Source organism: Mustela nivalis (genome assembly GCF_964662115.1).
Source record: "Mustela nivalis genome assembly, chromosome: 3".
Lineage (NCBI taxonomy): Eukaryota > Metazoa > Chordata > Mammalia > Carnivora > Mustelidae > Mustela > Mustela nivalis.
Window position 1 is genome coordinate 86,948,064 of NC_139022.1, and position 16,637 is coordinate 86,964,700.

The 16,637-nt window shown below is 41.9% G+C and overlaps 1 protein-coding gene across 17 annotated transcripts in view; it reads right to left on the bottom strand.

Annotated features, from left to right (window-relative positions):
- The window catches only part of MAST4 (microtubule associated serine/threonine kinase family member 4), a 548,711-nt gene that overhangs the window by 289,419 nt on the left and 242,655 nt on the right, over positions 1 to 16,637 (bottom strand). For 4 of the 17 annotated variants that reach the window (XM_082723009.1, XM_082722999.1, XM_082723015.1 and 1 more), the window contains one exon: positions 10,013 to 10,087. The exons of the other annotated variants lie outside the window; for them this stretch is intronic. In XM_082723009.1, the coding sequence (XP_082579135.1) occupies positions 10,013 to 10,087 (75 nt within the window). The remainder of the gene's footprint in view (positions 1 to 10,012; positions 10,088 to 16,637) is intronic. 17 annotated transcript variants of the gene reach the window in all.

Here is a 16,637-nt window from a genome sequence, read left to right on the forward strand (position 1 = left end):
TAAAACAGCTTACATCTGTATACATGGAGTCTTAGAAGGAGAAGAGAGAAAATGAGGTAGAAGATACATTTCTTTGAAAGATACAGACCTAGGACTTTCAAATAAAAAAAAAAAAAAATGATGGAAGGCATCCATCCACATATCCAAGAGGTTCAGTGAATCCTAAGCAGAAAAAATACAAAGAAAGTCATCTTGGGCACATCAAAGTTAAATCTCTTTTTCAGGCAGTAAGTAGGTAAATGTGTGTGTGGGAATGGCAAGAGAATGCCCCCCCCCAATTAATATAGAAATGTTAAGAGAGGCAACAGAGTTTGCTAGATAAGCAATCCAGCTACCAAAATGATATTCTGGTCCGTGAGCATTAGCCAGCGAATGTGTCTGAGCTGTTGAGAACACTCTTCCCAAGTATTAAGAAACACACTCCTTCCAAAACCTTATCAGGATCCACAGAATCTCCAGGGTCAAGGTAAGAGTAGCCTGGCTAAATGTCTACATTACTTTTTCAGAGTTGCTATTTAAGTTTCGATCTGTTTTTCCTTTTGCCTGAGGGCTGAGGGATAGAGAGGCAGAGAGGACACAGAAATCCTTGAAGGTAAAGGGATGATTTCAGTAATTCCTCATAAATCTAGAGCCAAATTGGGTACCCTGTACTTAACCCATTTTGTAATCTTTTCACCTCTAAATTAAAAGGATTTCCTACACCTGTCCTCCAAATAAATTGCTAATCTCATTTTGACCAATTACCTGTTATACACATTTTTGGCGAGCACAACTCTGAATAGTCTGAGAAAAGCCCACAATTGTAATTCAGGACTTTTTTAAAGCCCTTGGCTGGTGGGGGGCGGGGGGACAGTTGGGGAACCCACCTAAGGACAAAAGAGGCTGAGCTACAACCAATCAAGGCACCTATGCATGCTTAGCTTAACCTTTGCCAGCTGGAAAAAAAATGGAGAAAGATCACGATCTAAGAATTTGTTTGAGAAGAGGGATGGGCCAAACTAAATACTTTTTCCTCCTTCATGTTTTCTGTCACAACATGCAAGCAGACTTGAAGTAGAAATTCTAGCAACTGAAATTCTGGAAGCCACAATGACTGTGATCTTTATAGGCTTGTTCTTTTTACCTGTGTTTTGAAGCTCAATCCCATCGTTTTCTTAAAAATCAGAGGCAAATAAAACCAAATACCATTTACTGGATAATAAATCAGATGTTGGAATGCAGTACGAGGACAGACATAAAACTTCGACAAAAAAAAATAGAAATTTAAAACATTCTGAAAACTGCAACAAGAGGATCCTCTGGGGTGTTGCTAATGCTGGGTTTTTTGTGTGTTTTGCAAGGAGGGGGCCGTTACGTGCGTATACTCGGTGCGTAAAAGTTCACAGACAACCGCACATTTTGGTTTTGTGTTATTCTTACAGAAGAAGAATCAGTGTCTAAGATCTGTGGGACAATATCAAGCTTAAAATACATTTATATCTTAGTAAAAATATGTTTTTAGAAGACTAGGTAGGAATTCTTCAAAAGGCAGCAGGCTGTAATCACCTTCAAATCCAGGCACTAAATCCCAGTGCCTAACTACAAAATGGATAGTAAGCATATGCTACTGGAACTGAATTCCAACAGACACGTTTCAGCACTGTAATTCTGAATGCTTTAGTACTGGATTTATATAACACTTCATAGAGAAGTAGTAATGGGAATCCACTTCCCTTGGAATTCTTGAATGTATCTAAGTAGAGAGATGTTAGCCTTAAAAAAAAAAAAATGGGGAGACTTTTGCTGATTTTTTGATTGAATTGTTAGGAGTGTGGAATTCTGTAAAAGCCAGAATCCTTATAAATTAGGATAAACACACTTAGGAATCATAGGAGAATAAACATTTTACAGACAGCTTTGCAGCCATACAGAGATTCAAAGCAGTGGTGTTATCAGGTGGAAGAGAGTGGTATGGAGGCCAAAGACTGTATCTGACGCTTGAGGAAAAAACAACATCACCTTAAGGATAGTGGCTGCCTACCTTGTGACCTGAGAAATACTGACTGGTACAGGGCATCCCCTAGGAAAGAGGCACAGTCCCCCTTTATAAAGATGGTGGTGGCAAGGCAGATACCATGGAGGCTATGCACAGGGAGTAACTGCGTGTGAGTCCTGGCTTCACCTTGTACTAGCTCTGTGACCTTGGACAAGTTTGGTAACCTCTCTGTGCAGTCCTGCCAAAGACAGTGAACAGTTCTGCACAGATTGCCAGGCGGAAGATCACTGTATAAGCATGGTCCCAAAATTCAACATGAGATTCTACGTGGCCACGAAAAAAGGGGGATTAATCATTTGTCCCGTGGGAAAACATTACTTCTTTGAGTGTGATGTTTACTGTCATAGCTGTGCTCTGTCAACTGGTACCTGGAGTCCACAGGAGTTGAGAATGACCGCCAAAGAGTTAAAAAACAAGGAGGGGAGAGATGAAAATACCATTGATCCTCCCATTGGAGGGTCTTCCTTATGATCCAAACCCTAACAGCCTTTACCTATCTATTTATGTCTAACTGACGTCTGCTGCCCAGTCTGTTATATGCTGTAACAGCACGGGGTTGCCTGAAATTCACTGAGACTTCCCTGCTTTCCTTCATGAGTTGTCTACAGCCCTCAACCCATTTTAACATAAGTCACTAGCTGTGGTAAAATCAATGGAAGGTAGGTTTTGTTTTGTTTTCCCTATCTTTAGAAACACCCATAAGATGTAGCAACTTTTTGGAATGTTTTATATTTCCATTGTTTGGGCTTTTAAAGGCTTATAGGTTTCGCAGTGTCGTTTTTCAGCATTGTAAACTTAGTGCCCAGTAAAAATGACAGAAGTTTTTGTGTGGCAGGGTTGCCCATCCCCTTCTGTATCTTTTTTTTTTTTTTTTTAAGATTTTATTTATTTATTTGAGAGAGAGACAGTGAGAGAGAGCATGAGCAAGGAGAAGGTCAGAGGGAGAAGCAGACTCCCAATGGAGCTGAGAGCCCGATGTGGGACTCGATCCCGGGACTCCGGGATCATGACCTGAGCCGAAGGCAGTCGTCCAACCAACTGAGCCACCCAGGCGTCCCTCCCCTTCTGTATCTTGTTCTGCGAGCTGGCTGCACGGGATTGTTCAGTCTGTGGAGATTCACCCTGCTGTGCACTTCTGAATAGATATTTCACGTAAAAAGTACTATATACATGGACACCCCAAGCACACACTATTAAAAAACAACAACAGCAACACACTTAATCCACAAATTTGCAAGTGCCCAGCATGTGCCGAGGGCACCATGTATGGGAAAGTGTCTACTCGTCCCTCAGCATTTCAGCTGTGTCCCTCACGAGACAGCCAGACTGCATGCTACAGAACAGGGACTCCAAGCCAGGCTGACTGTGTTTGAATGCTGGCTTCTGTGTCACCAGCTACGCGATCTTGTGCAGGAGATTTAACTCCATCATGCGTCAGTTTCCTCGCCTGCAGGGGGACGCTCATGGTACCACCACCCTCCTCGGGCTGCTGAGAGGAAAGAAGTCGGTTCGGTGTGCAAAGCACGGGGAACCACGCTGGCACATGCCTGGCTGCGTGTTCGCTCTTCCATGATCTGTAGCCGTGATACTCCCCTCACACGAGGCTGCTCCCACTTCTGTAGCATGAAGCCTCCCTCATAGCCTATCTCCTGGCCTATCTAATTTTGCTTGGGGAGATTCAAGTGCAGAGGATGGGACAGAGGTAATCATATTGCTCAGCCTGGAGCATATGCTTGTTACCCATCAGCTTACTTACTTACAATGCTTTCTACTTCGGTGCCCCCTCTCCCCACTTCTCTTTCCCTGACTCCAAGTTACCCTCCTAATGCCCCAAATGGATATTCCGCTATTTGCATCAGCTCCTGGAAAATGTCAATTATATAGTGTGCATCTATTTTTTTTTTTCTTAAGACTCCATGCCCAGTGTGGAATCCAACATGGGGCTTGAACTCACGACCCCACGATCAAGAAGACCCGGACTGAGATCAAGAGTTGGACACTTAATTGATAGAGCCCCCCAGGCTCCCCTGGTATGCATGTACTTTTAACTGATGACAGAAGTGTGGTACAACAGAACTGAATTTCTAAACTTGTCTTCACACAGTGACATGTTTTCAGCTCTGTCCTCATTGCTGCACGTCTCTGGGCTGCTGCTTCTAAATGCTGGAAGTTTCGGGAAGGCATCCACCCTATTTTCCCAGCCATTCTCTCAACTGTCTACACTCACAATACCCCTGAACTTTCTGGAGCAACAACAGTGCTGCAAGAGGCATCTGTGCACACGTCCTTGGCAGAGGCCACTTTTTCCAGATGGAGATGTCAGGGTCACAGGGCAGACCATGCGCAGTTTAACTCAGAGCTGCCAGTTTACTCCCCCAAACAGCCTTATCACTCTGTGGAATGGCTGTACCAGACATTTTAGTCCAACAACCTTCTTAATGAAGGAGACAGTGTTATTCCCCCAGTGTACTGCTGAGGAAAGAGGAGACTTGTCAGTCTCATAGCTAGTACATGTCTGCCTGATCCCAAAGTCTCTGTGCATCCCCCCTCATGGACGGTCACACCAAGGGCATACCTTCCACATCACCCTCATGTCACACTCCCCCCATCCCCATACGGCAGACAGCTTTCCTATGTGCATTACGGAGTCCTGACCTCTGCAATCATGCTGTTTACAATGTCCTGTTCCTCCTTCAAGAACCAGATGAAAACTCATGAGCTCTAGGAAATCTTTTCTGACTGCCGCTCACAGATTTCCCTCAGTTCAAAATCGATACCCAGTACCGTACTGATACTGTTAACCATGCAATTTGCTATTGTCTTTGGTTTATTTGTGTGCTAATTTTATTACATTCTTGAACATAAGCACCCAGTCCTGCAAGTTCTATTCCTCCGAGCCTAACTGCCGAGTGCACTCATAAGTAGAACAGAGTTTAAACAATGCAGACATTTTACCTCAAAAAAATCATCTAGTCCTAACCCCGTATTTTACAAAATAAGAGGAAAATTCTAGTTGAATAATTATTAACTAGTAACCTTGATAACACTAACTGTAATTTAAAGGATAGCTCCAATTTATTCCTTAACTGGCTGTGTGGGAAAAACTTTTCATCCATTATCTCATTTACTCATCAGAACAAGCTAGTAAGATGGATATTATTTTGTCCCCCCACCCCTTGGATGAGTTAAATGACTGGCCCAAGTCATAGCTAGTAAGTTTCAGATATGGATTCGTGTCCCTTTTAACTGGGGCCAAAGGTAATTTGTGGATGGCTGATGTCAAAACTAATGAACGAAAACTATAAACAGCCTCAAAAATTTCTTTCTTTTTTTTTTCAATATTTTATTTATTTATTGGACAGAGATCACAAGTAGGCAGAGAGGCAGGCAGAGAGAGAGAGGAAGAAGCAAGCTCCCCGCAGGGCAGAGAGCCCAATGTGGGGACTGATCCCAGGACCCTGGGATCATGACCTGAGCCAAAGGCAGATGCTTTAACCCGCTGAGCCACCCGGGCGCCCCAGCCTCAAAAGTTTCTGATAGAAATCTACCACCTCCAAAAGCCTTGGTTAATTTTTTTTTTAAACATAATACAACACTTTACGTGACTAAAATACTCTAAGAAATTATGGCAACTGGTCTTCCCAATTCCTTCCCCCTCTTCCAATATCCTTAAATAGAGTAACAAGTACTACAACCCCGAAAAAAGAAATTATTCTTTAACACTTGCAATTCCTGGGACTAGGAAGGTGTTAATTACCATCCAGAAACTCAATGCATAATAAAGCTCAAAATTGTAGACATTTTTAAAACCAAACCCCTTAGTGCTCAAAAACCAACCTAGATTCTTCTACTATTACAGACAGGAGCGCAATGCCTTGGTTTCCACTGCCATCATTCCACCTCATCTCTGCAACCGAGAACGCTGGTCATCATAGCTTCTTGTCCTCTCTGAGCAGTGGGTTTCTAAGGTCTCAAAGACATTTACTCTTCAGATAGGTAAAAAAATGAAAAAAAGGGATCAATCCTAAAATGTTTACGGTCATGAGAAGAGAAGACCATCTGCTCTGAGAGAGCTCTGGGCTCATTTTCCCGGCAGGGGAGCCCAGTTTTGATAAACCTTATTCTCATTAGAAAAGGTAGAAAAATAGCTGGGAATTACTAGAAAGGATTTTCAGGCCCTGGAGCCGACTAAAACAATGTAGTTTGGAATTATATTTGGGTTTCTGGTAGTTGGATAGTCAGTGCAAGCAGGACATTTGGTTTGTTTTTAAAGGAAGAGAAAATGTTACAATACCTTCTGGTTTTGAAATTTATTAGATGCTGTGCCTCCCACTATTTACTCTCACATGCTCAAATTTTAAGTACAGTCTTTATGAACCTATTTATTCTGGATCAGCAAAGCTTCTGATGGAAAATGACAGCTCATCTAGAATAAATCTTCATCATCCTTTTGTGGGGAAATGCCGAAGGATTTGAAAAGTAATCCTCTGTACTCTCCTGTGTTCTTTCCTTGTGTACCTCTCGTCTCCCCACATCGTGTCCCTGATGCTTCCATAGCAAATTGATTTTTATTTAACAGAGGCCTTTACCAGCTCCACAAATAACTGCTCTGCGGTCTTTGAACTATTATTCCTATTGCTCATTTTGCTTCATTCTTTGTTCATTTACTGTGTTCCAGCATTCATACTGGGGGACAGACAGGTGAGCATATTCTCAAAGTGAAAGCCTAGTTAGAAATTCCCAGTGGACAAGCTTAGCCAATCAGAGGCACATTACTTACCTTTGATTTCTTCCTAACCCTTTACACTTATTCAAATAAAAGAGATTTAAAAGCTTGTTTTCCTATACTTAAAGCACAAAAGGCTTTCTAAGACTAAAGGAAAAAGAAAGAATCCAGGCTACAGAAAAAAAAAAGCCAACTCCTTGAGCAGACAATGAGCCCCTTATGTCTGGTCCATATTTTCCCCATAGCTTTAATGTAATTCTGTTCTAAAAATTAACTTCCACTGAAGACAGTGATAGAAGACTGTCTAATAATAATGCTTTGCAAGTAATGAGGAATGATGTCATTGGTGGAGGGATTTTAGGATTGAGAAATGCCATTCAAAAATCTCAGACTAAATGGTAAAGTGATGTTATAAATAGCCTTGAGGGAAAAGAAAAATAATGGCTTAATTTGATTAAGAGAACATTTCATATATTCTCATTTAAATAGATGAGAAAATCTAGAGCCACGAAGGCTCTGTGTTAAGTGGCTACCAAGAGCTGGTTGATGGCAAAGCTCACTGTACAACCCAGTCCAGTTTATTCTTCCATCACTCCATATTGCTACGGGGAAACTAAACATCTCTACCTGATCACGCTTCTTTTGAGATTACACAACACTGACTCAGAACAAAATCAATGCCCTCAGAAGATCTGGCAGCTGGTTTACCATAAATTGTTTCTGACCCCCACAACACGGGCACCTATAATTTGCAAGAGTTCTTTACTACAGCGCGGGTTATTGAATTGAAAATGATACAGTGCAGATTCTAAAGCAACGTGCTTCTAATGAAAGGTCACCGGCTACACAGATGCACATTTCCATTTGCTATTTATTGTCCAAGTAACATATCCACACAGCTAACAGTGGCTTCCCCTATCACTCCGCAATGTTAGAAAAGATATTTAGGCCCTTCTAAAAATTTCTAGTACTGCAGTGTTTTGGGAAGAAAAGGAGCAGAACTTTCAAACCTGCTTGGTAACAGGGCTGAACCTATTCACATGCACATTAAAGCACCAGATAACTTCTCTACAGGAGCTTAATGACTTAAAGTCTTTCGAAAACAAAACAAAACAAAACAAAAAACAAAATATGATCCTTGCTCAAAACAAAACAAAAAGACCCTCACTACCATTAAAAGAAAATCCGCTAACTCACAATGTAATTTACACTGCATGGCAAGGCAAGGTACTTCTGAAAATGCCAAGGAAGAATGAAATGAATACATGAAAAACAAAGAGGAACCAAAGCATATACTAAGTGGAGTCCTTAGAACACCACTGACCAGGAAGTCTGGGCTGTGCACAGCGTGATGCTTCAGTGCCTCCTTAGTTAAATCTCTTTGGTCTGGCCCAAGAAAGACCCCGTCTACATGGATCTATGTTCTACTCCAGCAAAATTCACATCTTACATGATGCAACCATCCAGCTTCTTCAAAGCTGGCTTATTTCTACCCCTCACACACAAGAAGACTTCCATGACTTCATCACAAGAATTATAAGCCTAAAATGAATTGTCTGGAGGAGCTAGGGGAGGGGGTACCCTGGGCCCTTAATACGTGTAACAAAGGGTTATGACATCTGGAGTCCACTTCCGAATATTCACCATGGGCAGTGTAATTTTAGGTATGAGTTAAAATCATCCCCTATACACAGTCAGTGGCCCTGACCACAATTTACTCCCCTCAGAGTGGTCAGCTAGGCTTAGATAAGAGGTATCACCATTTTAGTCAACACTGGAGAGTTTACCAAACGGCATCATGTAAGAGGTTTTCTTTCTTTTTTTTTTTTTTTTAAGATTTATTTATTCATTTATTTATTTATTTGACAGAGAGAGAGAGAGAGATCACAAGTAGGCAGAGAGGCAGGCAGAGAGAGAGGAAGGGAAGTAGGCTCCCAGCTGAGCAGAGCACCCGATGTGGGACTCAATCCCAGGACCCTGAGATCATGACCTGAGCCGAAGGCAGTGGCTTAACCCACTGAGCCACCCAGGCGCCCCATGTAAGAGGTTTTCATTGCTGAACTCAAAATCAGTGCCTTCCTGATGGGCATAATGGATGGTACACACAGGCTGTCACTATTGAAACTCATGATATGCAAGGTAAGTGGACAAAATCCATCTAGAATGAAGAAGTCCATTCTTTATCCTTGCACGGGCAGGGCTTACAAATGTAGGGAAGCCTGTAACACACCCGCACGACTGACACAGGAGGACCAAATGCACAATGGCCTCCTGTCCAAGAGGTGGCTTAGAGGAGCTCTGTTGCTTGATGCCCACTACAGAGGTGAGAGAATCCTGCCTGCCAGAAGTTGTCAGGTCATTGACCTTGAGTGGAACTTTTCCAAAAAGATCCAGCTGGAGCCGTTAAAGGGCCAGAGAGCAGGGATTTCACTGGGTTTAGAGGACAGGCGGCTGCAGGAATGCTTTGTGCCTATCTGTTCACACGTGTGTGTTCAGTGAAAGTCCATGTACAGCAGCACAGCCCGTGACTAACTTGAGGTGTGTGGGATTAGCAAGCCTTTACCCAAACCCTCACCCACTCTTTGGTGGCTACTGCTATCTATCAAACCTGAGAACTGAGCATGACCCAACGCTTCTTGGCCTTTTGACTACGACCAAGTGAAGAACTGAGCATGACTGCACTGGCCTAGGACTGTTCTCAACACATACATAACACATGGCTGCGGCCCTGGAGCCCGCCCTCACCACGCTGTAAGGTGTCAGGAGTTGTACAAGTCAGAAAACAGTCATTATTATGACTGTAAAATATCTAAATGTGGAGTTAAATACATTACATTGAAATCAATGATAAAAGAGGCTCAAAACTGACTCACTTCCTAATGAGGCTGTTCTGTTTCACTACAGCTGATGTCAGTTTCAGCGGTACGGTAGACGAACCACGCAACAGTGCTCTCCGAAGCATCTCTTTCCCGCTGTGAGGTCAGTTGTATCACAGTGGGTCTTGCAATTGGCTGCGGAGGGAACAGCCCCAGAAACTGGCAAACGCTGCCGATCAGGGTTCTGTTTTTCTCAGGGCTGGTTGTTAAACCAGAACTCCTCTGGTACGGATGGCCTTGAATTCCTAGAGCAGACTTTGCTTCCTCCGAGACCTTCAATTACACCAGCATATATAAAAACCCACAACCTCCTTTTGCACAGAGGAACCACACCACCATGCACACGTGCCGCCTGGGGCGACAGGACACACTCACTTTTGAAGCAGCTGGGTCCACTAGTCTCTGCCGATGTCGGGCTGAGTTGAAATGGCTCTTCGGAGGCTGCCCTTCCTGACAGTGAATGGAAGATGGGGTGTGAACAAGAGACGGGAAGGGGAGAAGGTGGGGCATGGGATGATGGGAAATGGTCAGAAAAGGGAGAGGGACAGTGTTTAACGGCACTGTACTTGTTTCTTTCAGCTGATACCCAACAATAAAAACACGACGTTTTCCCCCACAGAAGCACATGCCACATTCAAGTCCTAAGTTCTTTTGTTAAAAATGGCCTTATATACACATGCAAGTAATAAGGTTATGAACACAGCCCAGCATCCAGACATTTCCCATCAAACCTTCATTCTTCCCTTATCTGATACTGTCTCTCATTATATTTTAAGGATACTAAGGAGAACTGGAACCCGGTTTCCCTGAACATGAAGTCGATCTTCCTGGAACAGCAAAAGGTATTAAAGGAGCACTCTTAAGAGTCAGACTTGGCACCCATGATTCACCAAAATGACACAGGAATCATAGTCTTCCTCAAAAACATGTAACATCTCCCATCTCTCTGCATCATCCTGGTAGAATTCCTGGTGCCTGGCAGCCACCAAAATTTCTGTCCCTGAATGCACTTACATTTTACTGGCCCCAATAGAGACCAAACATTAAATTAATCATTTGATCTATGTTGAAGGTTGGTCTCTCCTTTGACCAGTCTTATTAACTCTCCTGTGTATATAGAGGACACACGGATCCCACAGAAAGACTTAGCACTTCCCCATTGTTTATTCCATGCCAAACATATACACCAAATAAAAATTCCAAGAAATTATCTTTTAAAGGGCAAATTTAGAATAGGGGTCCACATAAATTGTACAGAGTTTCGCTTCTCCATTCTCTCAAGAATTTAAGAAGCAAACATGATTGATCCACTGTGAGCATCAACTTCAGTGATGGGGAGATGAAAGCAACAGAGAGAAGGTCTCAAAAAATCCCTGGTTCCAGTGAGAGACACAGGGAGCAGAAGTGTTAGTGTCAGCTCAGCTCTGTTCACAGAGCATAGCACAAGGCCTTCTACTTAAGTGAGAATGCAGTGTCTCTATTATAATACTTCGGAATTCTTTTTCTTCTAGGAATAACAGCCCTATTACTTTTAACATGTGGATCAATCACATCCACTTGAAATGCCCACAACTACTACTTCAGTGTCCAAAGTATAATGCTTACCTTTCAAAAAGGAAATGTCATTAAGTAGCAGACCGCAAGTCAGAATTATGTTTTTCCTAGTAACTGCTCTGCCAACATGCATTCTTTCCCTACTCTCTTCTGAAAGAATCCAAGGAAATAGTTTTAAATCTCAGCTGACCTAGAAAATGTACCAGAGTTTTAACAGTAAAAAATGATGCTCAATAATGCATTGAATATTTGACAAAACAAAAACAAAAAACTGAGTATGACTTCTCACTCAAAACAATCAATAGTTTTGCGGGAGAAATAGCGTTATGATTTTTTTAAAGAAGATTTTACTTATTATTTGAGAGCGAGCTAGAGAGAAAGGGGGAAAGAGCATAGGGTGGGGTCAGAGGGAAAGGAAGAAGCAGGCTCCCCTTTGAGCAGAGAGCCTTACCACACAGGACCCAATCCTAGGACCCTGGGATCATGACCTGAGCCGAAGGCACAAGCTTAACAGACTGAGCCACCCAGGTACCCCTTCTCTTTGTTTTTTAAGTCATGAGATTATTTATTTAGCTGGCTTTGAAAAGTCTCCTTTAAATTTAATGGCTTATAAAAAAGTGGTTTTAAGGTTTTTGTCTTCCTAAAAAAAGTCATTTGATACAAACAAATAAATAGCCTCATTAATATATCTGGAGATCTATCTGCCCTTATTAACCTCCCTGTGAAATGATTACAACTGATTTAAGAGTTCCAATGCACAGTGCCAGGCTTCCACTTATGAGGAAAAAAATTAATCCTGGCGTTAAATATACAATTACAGTCAATGTGCAAATTAACTAAATCCTAGGCCTGCGGTTTATTGCTCTTCTTCTCACTGCAAGGTGAAAACGTTTTTTTGCTTTTTTTATTAGCTAATTGCACCATGAACTCAGCAGGGGGCAGATGTTGATATTAAAACTAGAATCTGAATCTTAAACTCCCTCCCCTGTGGAAGGCCAGTTGAAAGAGAGTAAGCACATCATTCCAGGAGGGGGGTGGTGGGGAAGACAGGTTTTTGAAGCCTGGTTTCCATTTTATCTCATTTATCATCAAGTACAATGGATCTGTGACAACAGTCTGCTTGCAGTGAACAAATACGTGTATGAAATAATCAATACATTTATACAGATTCTGGTAATACATCTTAATAGAAACCAAAGAACAGTCTGGAGGATTGATGTCATTTTAATGAATTCCATATGGAGAGAAAATAAAGGAATTGTGAACAGCTCACACCAAGTTTTTCCTTCCTATGACTCCTATCTTAAAACTAATCTTAATTCTCAATAGAATAGTTGCATTGTATTCTACCACTGGGGGGGGGGGAGTTAGTCATAGTCAGTTACTCACATATTCTGGAATCAGTTGGATACGGAGGCTTTGTGGAAAGACATAGATAGCTAGGTACTGGTTAAAACTTTTTTTTTTTTTTCAAAGATTTTATTTATTAATTTGACAGAGAGAAATCACAAGTAGATGGAGAGGCAGCCAGAGAGAGAGAGAAGGAAGCAGGCTCTCCGCTGAGCAGAGAGCCCGATGCGGGACTCTAGATCCCAGGACTCTGAGATCATGACCTGAGCCGAAGGCAGCGGCTTAACCCACTGAGCCACCTAGGCGCCCCTGGTTAAAACTTTTGAGAAGAATTTAATGCGTCAGAAGCTAGAAACGTCTGCTTCTTCACTTTAGGGAGACCTTCATTTAAAAGTGTGTTCTTTTCTTTTTCCAGTTTTGTTATCGGCCAGATGTCCTGACACAACCAGGGGAAGTACGAACAATGCACCGTGGAGCACAAGCAGTCGTATAAAGTCAATTATGAAATACTTGACATTTTAAAAAAAAGCAAACAGGGCTTTTATTAATGGTAATGCAGGAAACCAACATCTTACAGAAAAAAAAAATTGTACATACAGTTTTCCCTACTCAAGAAAAACAGAAAATTATATCATTCAGGCTAACGTTAAAGACAGAAGATGTGACTTCATTTTCTTTTCCCAAATTTTTAATCCCAAGAAGCTATTTTTCCTCTGAAATGACAGCCTTTAGACTCTGGTATCTGTCATTCCAGACTGAGACATCAGTCTCCAGGTAGCATTTACCTCCTGGCTAATTCCATCAACATCAGCAAAATAACAGATTGGACCTGGGTGGCTCAGGGGGCTCGCCACGGAGCAGCTTATTTGCATATGTAAATAGGGGCTCTTTACCACCAGGGAAGGAACAGGAGAAAGAGGGCAGGAAGCTTCACCATCAGTTTTGTGAAAACAGAAGTACATTATATTGCTCAGGTTAATTTAACCAAAATCCTTTTGCTGTGATAACCACCACTAATAAAAGGAGCGGCCCTGGGTTATGTAAATAAACTATTAAAAAATAACAAAGGAAGTACTGACATGTGCATAATCTGGAAACTTAATGAGACATATTTCATCTCCGTGCTAAATGCTTTCATCAAGCCTTCTCCTGTTAAGTAAGTCATTTTAGAAATTATAAACATCCCTTAGCACTGCAGATCATACTTTTTAAAGAAATTATTGTTCCCTAAACATTACAGATCCGATAGCATCGTACTTTAGCCTAATTTGCACCATACAAATGAATACTCTGTGGAAAACAATTTATCAGGCATGAAATAATGGGTGTCCGGTGAATTTAGTGGCTGACATCTGATTGCTAGAGTAACTACTTCTTTATGTCATGTATAAGGTATTCTATCTCAAAACTAGAGCCACAAGAAAAGTTTTAAACCCAGTGTATTTGTAAGTTTGGCATCAATCTCATTATTGTAAAAAAAAAAAATCTATCGTTGGACATTTCCAGCCTAGATTTTTTTTTTTTTAAGATTTTATTTATTTATTTGACAGGGATCACAAGTAAGCAGAGAGGCAGGCAGAGAGAGAGAGGAGGAAGCAGACTCCCTGCAATCCCAGGACCCTGGGATCATAACCCAAGCCAAAAGCAGAGCCCCACTGAGCCACCCAGGCACCCCCCAGCCTAAATATTTTTATATAAGATAACAACCAAAATAAACATAATGGTTTCACGGGCTCCAGACAACTTCTTAAAAGTCCATTCAAAACAATTTTAACTCTGGAAAAAATCAAATGCATTCTCAGGTAATAAAAATTTTCTCCCAACTCAGAGACATCTTTCTGTCTGTGATGAGTGTATTTTACTTCCAAGGGAAGCTCTTCCTAAACACTTGACTAAAATACAACAATGCCCCCGCAAAAAGTTACTAGTAAGGGAGATCCTTCATGTCTATCAAGCAATCCAGGACCACCCAAAGTCAAGAAACTTCTTGAAAACAGACTGATTCAAAGAATCCCCAAGCTAGGAAGATTTAACAATTACCAAGCATATCAAAATAAGGATCAAAAACCCAAATGAACATGCAAGCAATGTGCCATTTAGAAGTGAGAGCACATTTTCAATGAGGACATGGTACAATTCTAAAACCCGTGGAACTAATCCCTCTATACTTTATAAAAACCTCCGTAAGTAATAACCTTGTAAAGATGAAAGTACATCATTTGTTTTTCTTTCAAACTTTTGACTAGAGTTTAAGGTCACCAAAATGGGGTAGTGGAAGGGATATTCTCACCTGGGAAAGCAAACCCTAACACCATGGCTAACTTTTGTCACTGCGATGCTCAGCGAGAAATGTATTTCCCATCATTCAGCAACACAGGACGATACTGCCAGCAGTGTGATCTATTTGCTCATCTAGTCTAGTTTCTTTTTAAACAAAGGCCCGTCTCTAGCTACCACATCTGAGGGATTTGACCTACAGTTCAAAACCACAGCAAGGAAGTGGTTCTTAGACTGTAAGACAGGGATCTTTAGACCCTGATGTTTTAAGTTGTGTCCCAAACTTCAATATCATGCACTTAGTCATTTTTCCCATATTCATGTACTTTTTCTATTACATCCACTATGTATGTTATTCTTTTAATTATTTTGAAAGACAGCTCCATTTTTAAAAAATAGAATACTTCAATTTTTAATGATCGCCTAAGTAATAATATCTTGAAATCTAGGCTTTGTTGTTCCGGTTACATTTTTTTTAGAATTTTATTTATTTATTAGAGAGAGAGCACAAGCTGGGGTGGGGAGACAGACATACAGGCTCCCTGAGTGGACTCAATCCTAGGACCCCAGGATCATGACCTGAGCCAAAGGCAGATGCTTCACCGCCTGAGTCACGCAGGCACCCCAGTTACATTTTTTCTAATATATATTAAGATAACTATATTGAACACGACATAAAAATATCCATGTACTGTCTATACTCATCTGTGTGCAACCAGTGCTGTTCATACAATCTTGGGCGGCAGGGAGCAGCCCAGGCTCTGCAGGAGTTATCTGGAGGGCAGGGTGGGTGGTGACTGCAAATGGGCATTTACAACTCTACCCTAACACCTCCCCCTCAACCCTAACTAACTACTCTGAGATGTTAAGCAAATTGCAAAACTGCGAATTTTACAAGTCCATGAACCAATTCTTGACCTCTGTCCCCCAAATCTGCTCTCCTCAGTGGACCTCATCTCCATCTTCCCTTATCTCTGACATTCACCCAACTGCTCTAACCAATGACCTAGCATCAACCTTCCTGTCTCATTCGTAATCTCAGTTCGCATGGGCCAGATACTAAACCCCACACACCCATATTTAATCCATCACCAAATCCTATCGGTTTTCATTTCATAACATATTTCAAATTCAATTCTTCTTACTTTTATCATTACCCACCTCATCCAAGACACTTATCTATAACATTTGCGGGGCTGCCATAAGAAATTACCACAAAAGGGGCAACTTAAACAAAAGATACTTACTTTCTCACAGTTCTGGAGGCCCCAAGTCTGAGATCAAGGGGTCAGTCAGCAAGTTGTTTCCTTCTGAGGGCCTTGAGGGAAGGAGCTGTCACAGTTTCATTCCTTGACCTCTAGATGGCCCTCTTCTTCCTGTGTCTCTGAACGCTATCTTTCCCCAGGCAGGTCTGCCTCTGTCCCCAAATTTCCCCTTATTATAAGGACACCAGTAACACTAGATCAGGGACCACCCTAACAACTTCCTTTTAAGTTGATTACCTCTGTAAAGACCCTGTCTCCAAGCAACGTTGCGTTCTGAAATATAGCGGCTAAGGCTTCCACGTAGGTGGAGGCCGACAATTCAACACACACCACCATCCAAGTCATCCAGAATCCAGCAACATCTCACATCCCTTCTGCTACTTTTGCTGTTGTAGGGTCTCCCAGCAGCAGACAAAGCCACCCTGTACAATACATGCAATATTCCTTTTCTCCAAGCCCTCCAGTGCATTTCCCATCTACACACCACAAGTCCTTCGAGGGCCTACGAAGTCCAGGCCTGGGTACTTGTTTGGATCCTATGCTTTCAGCCCCGC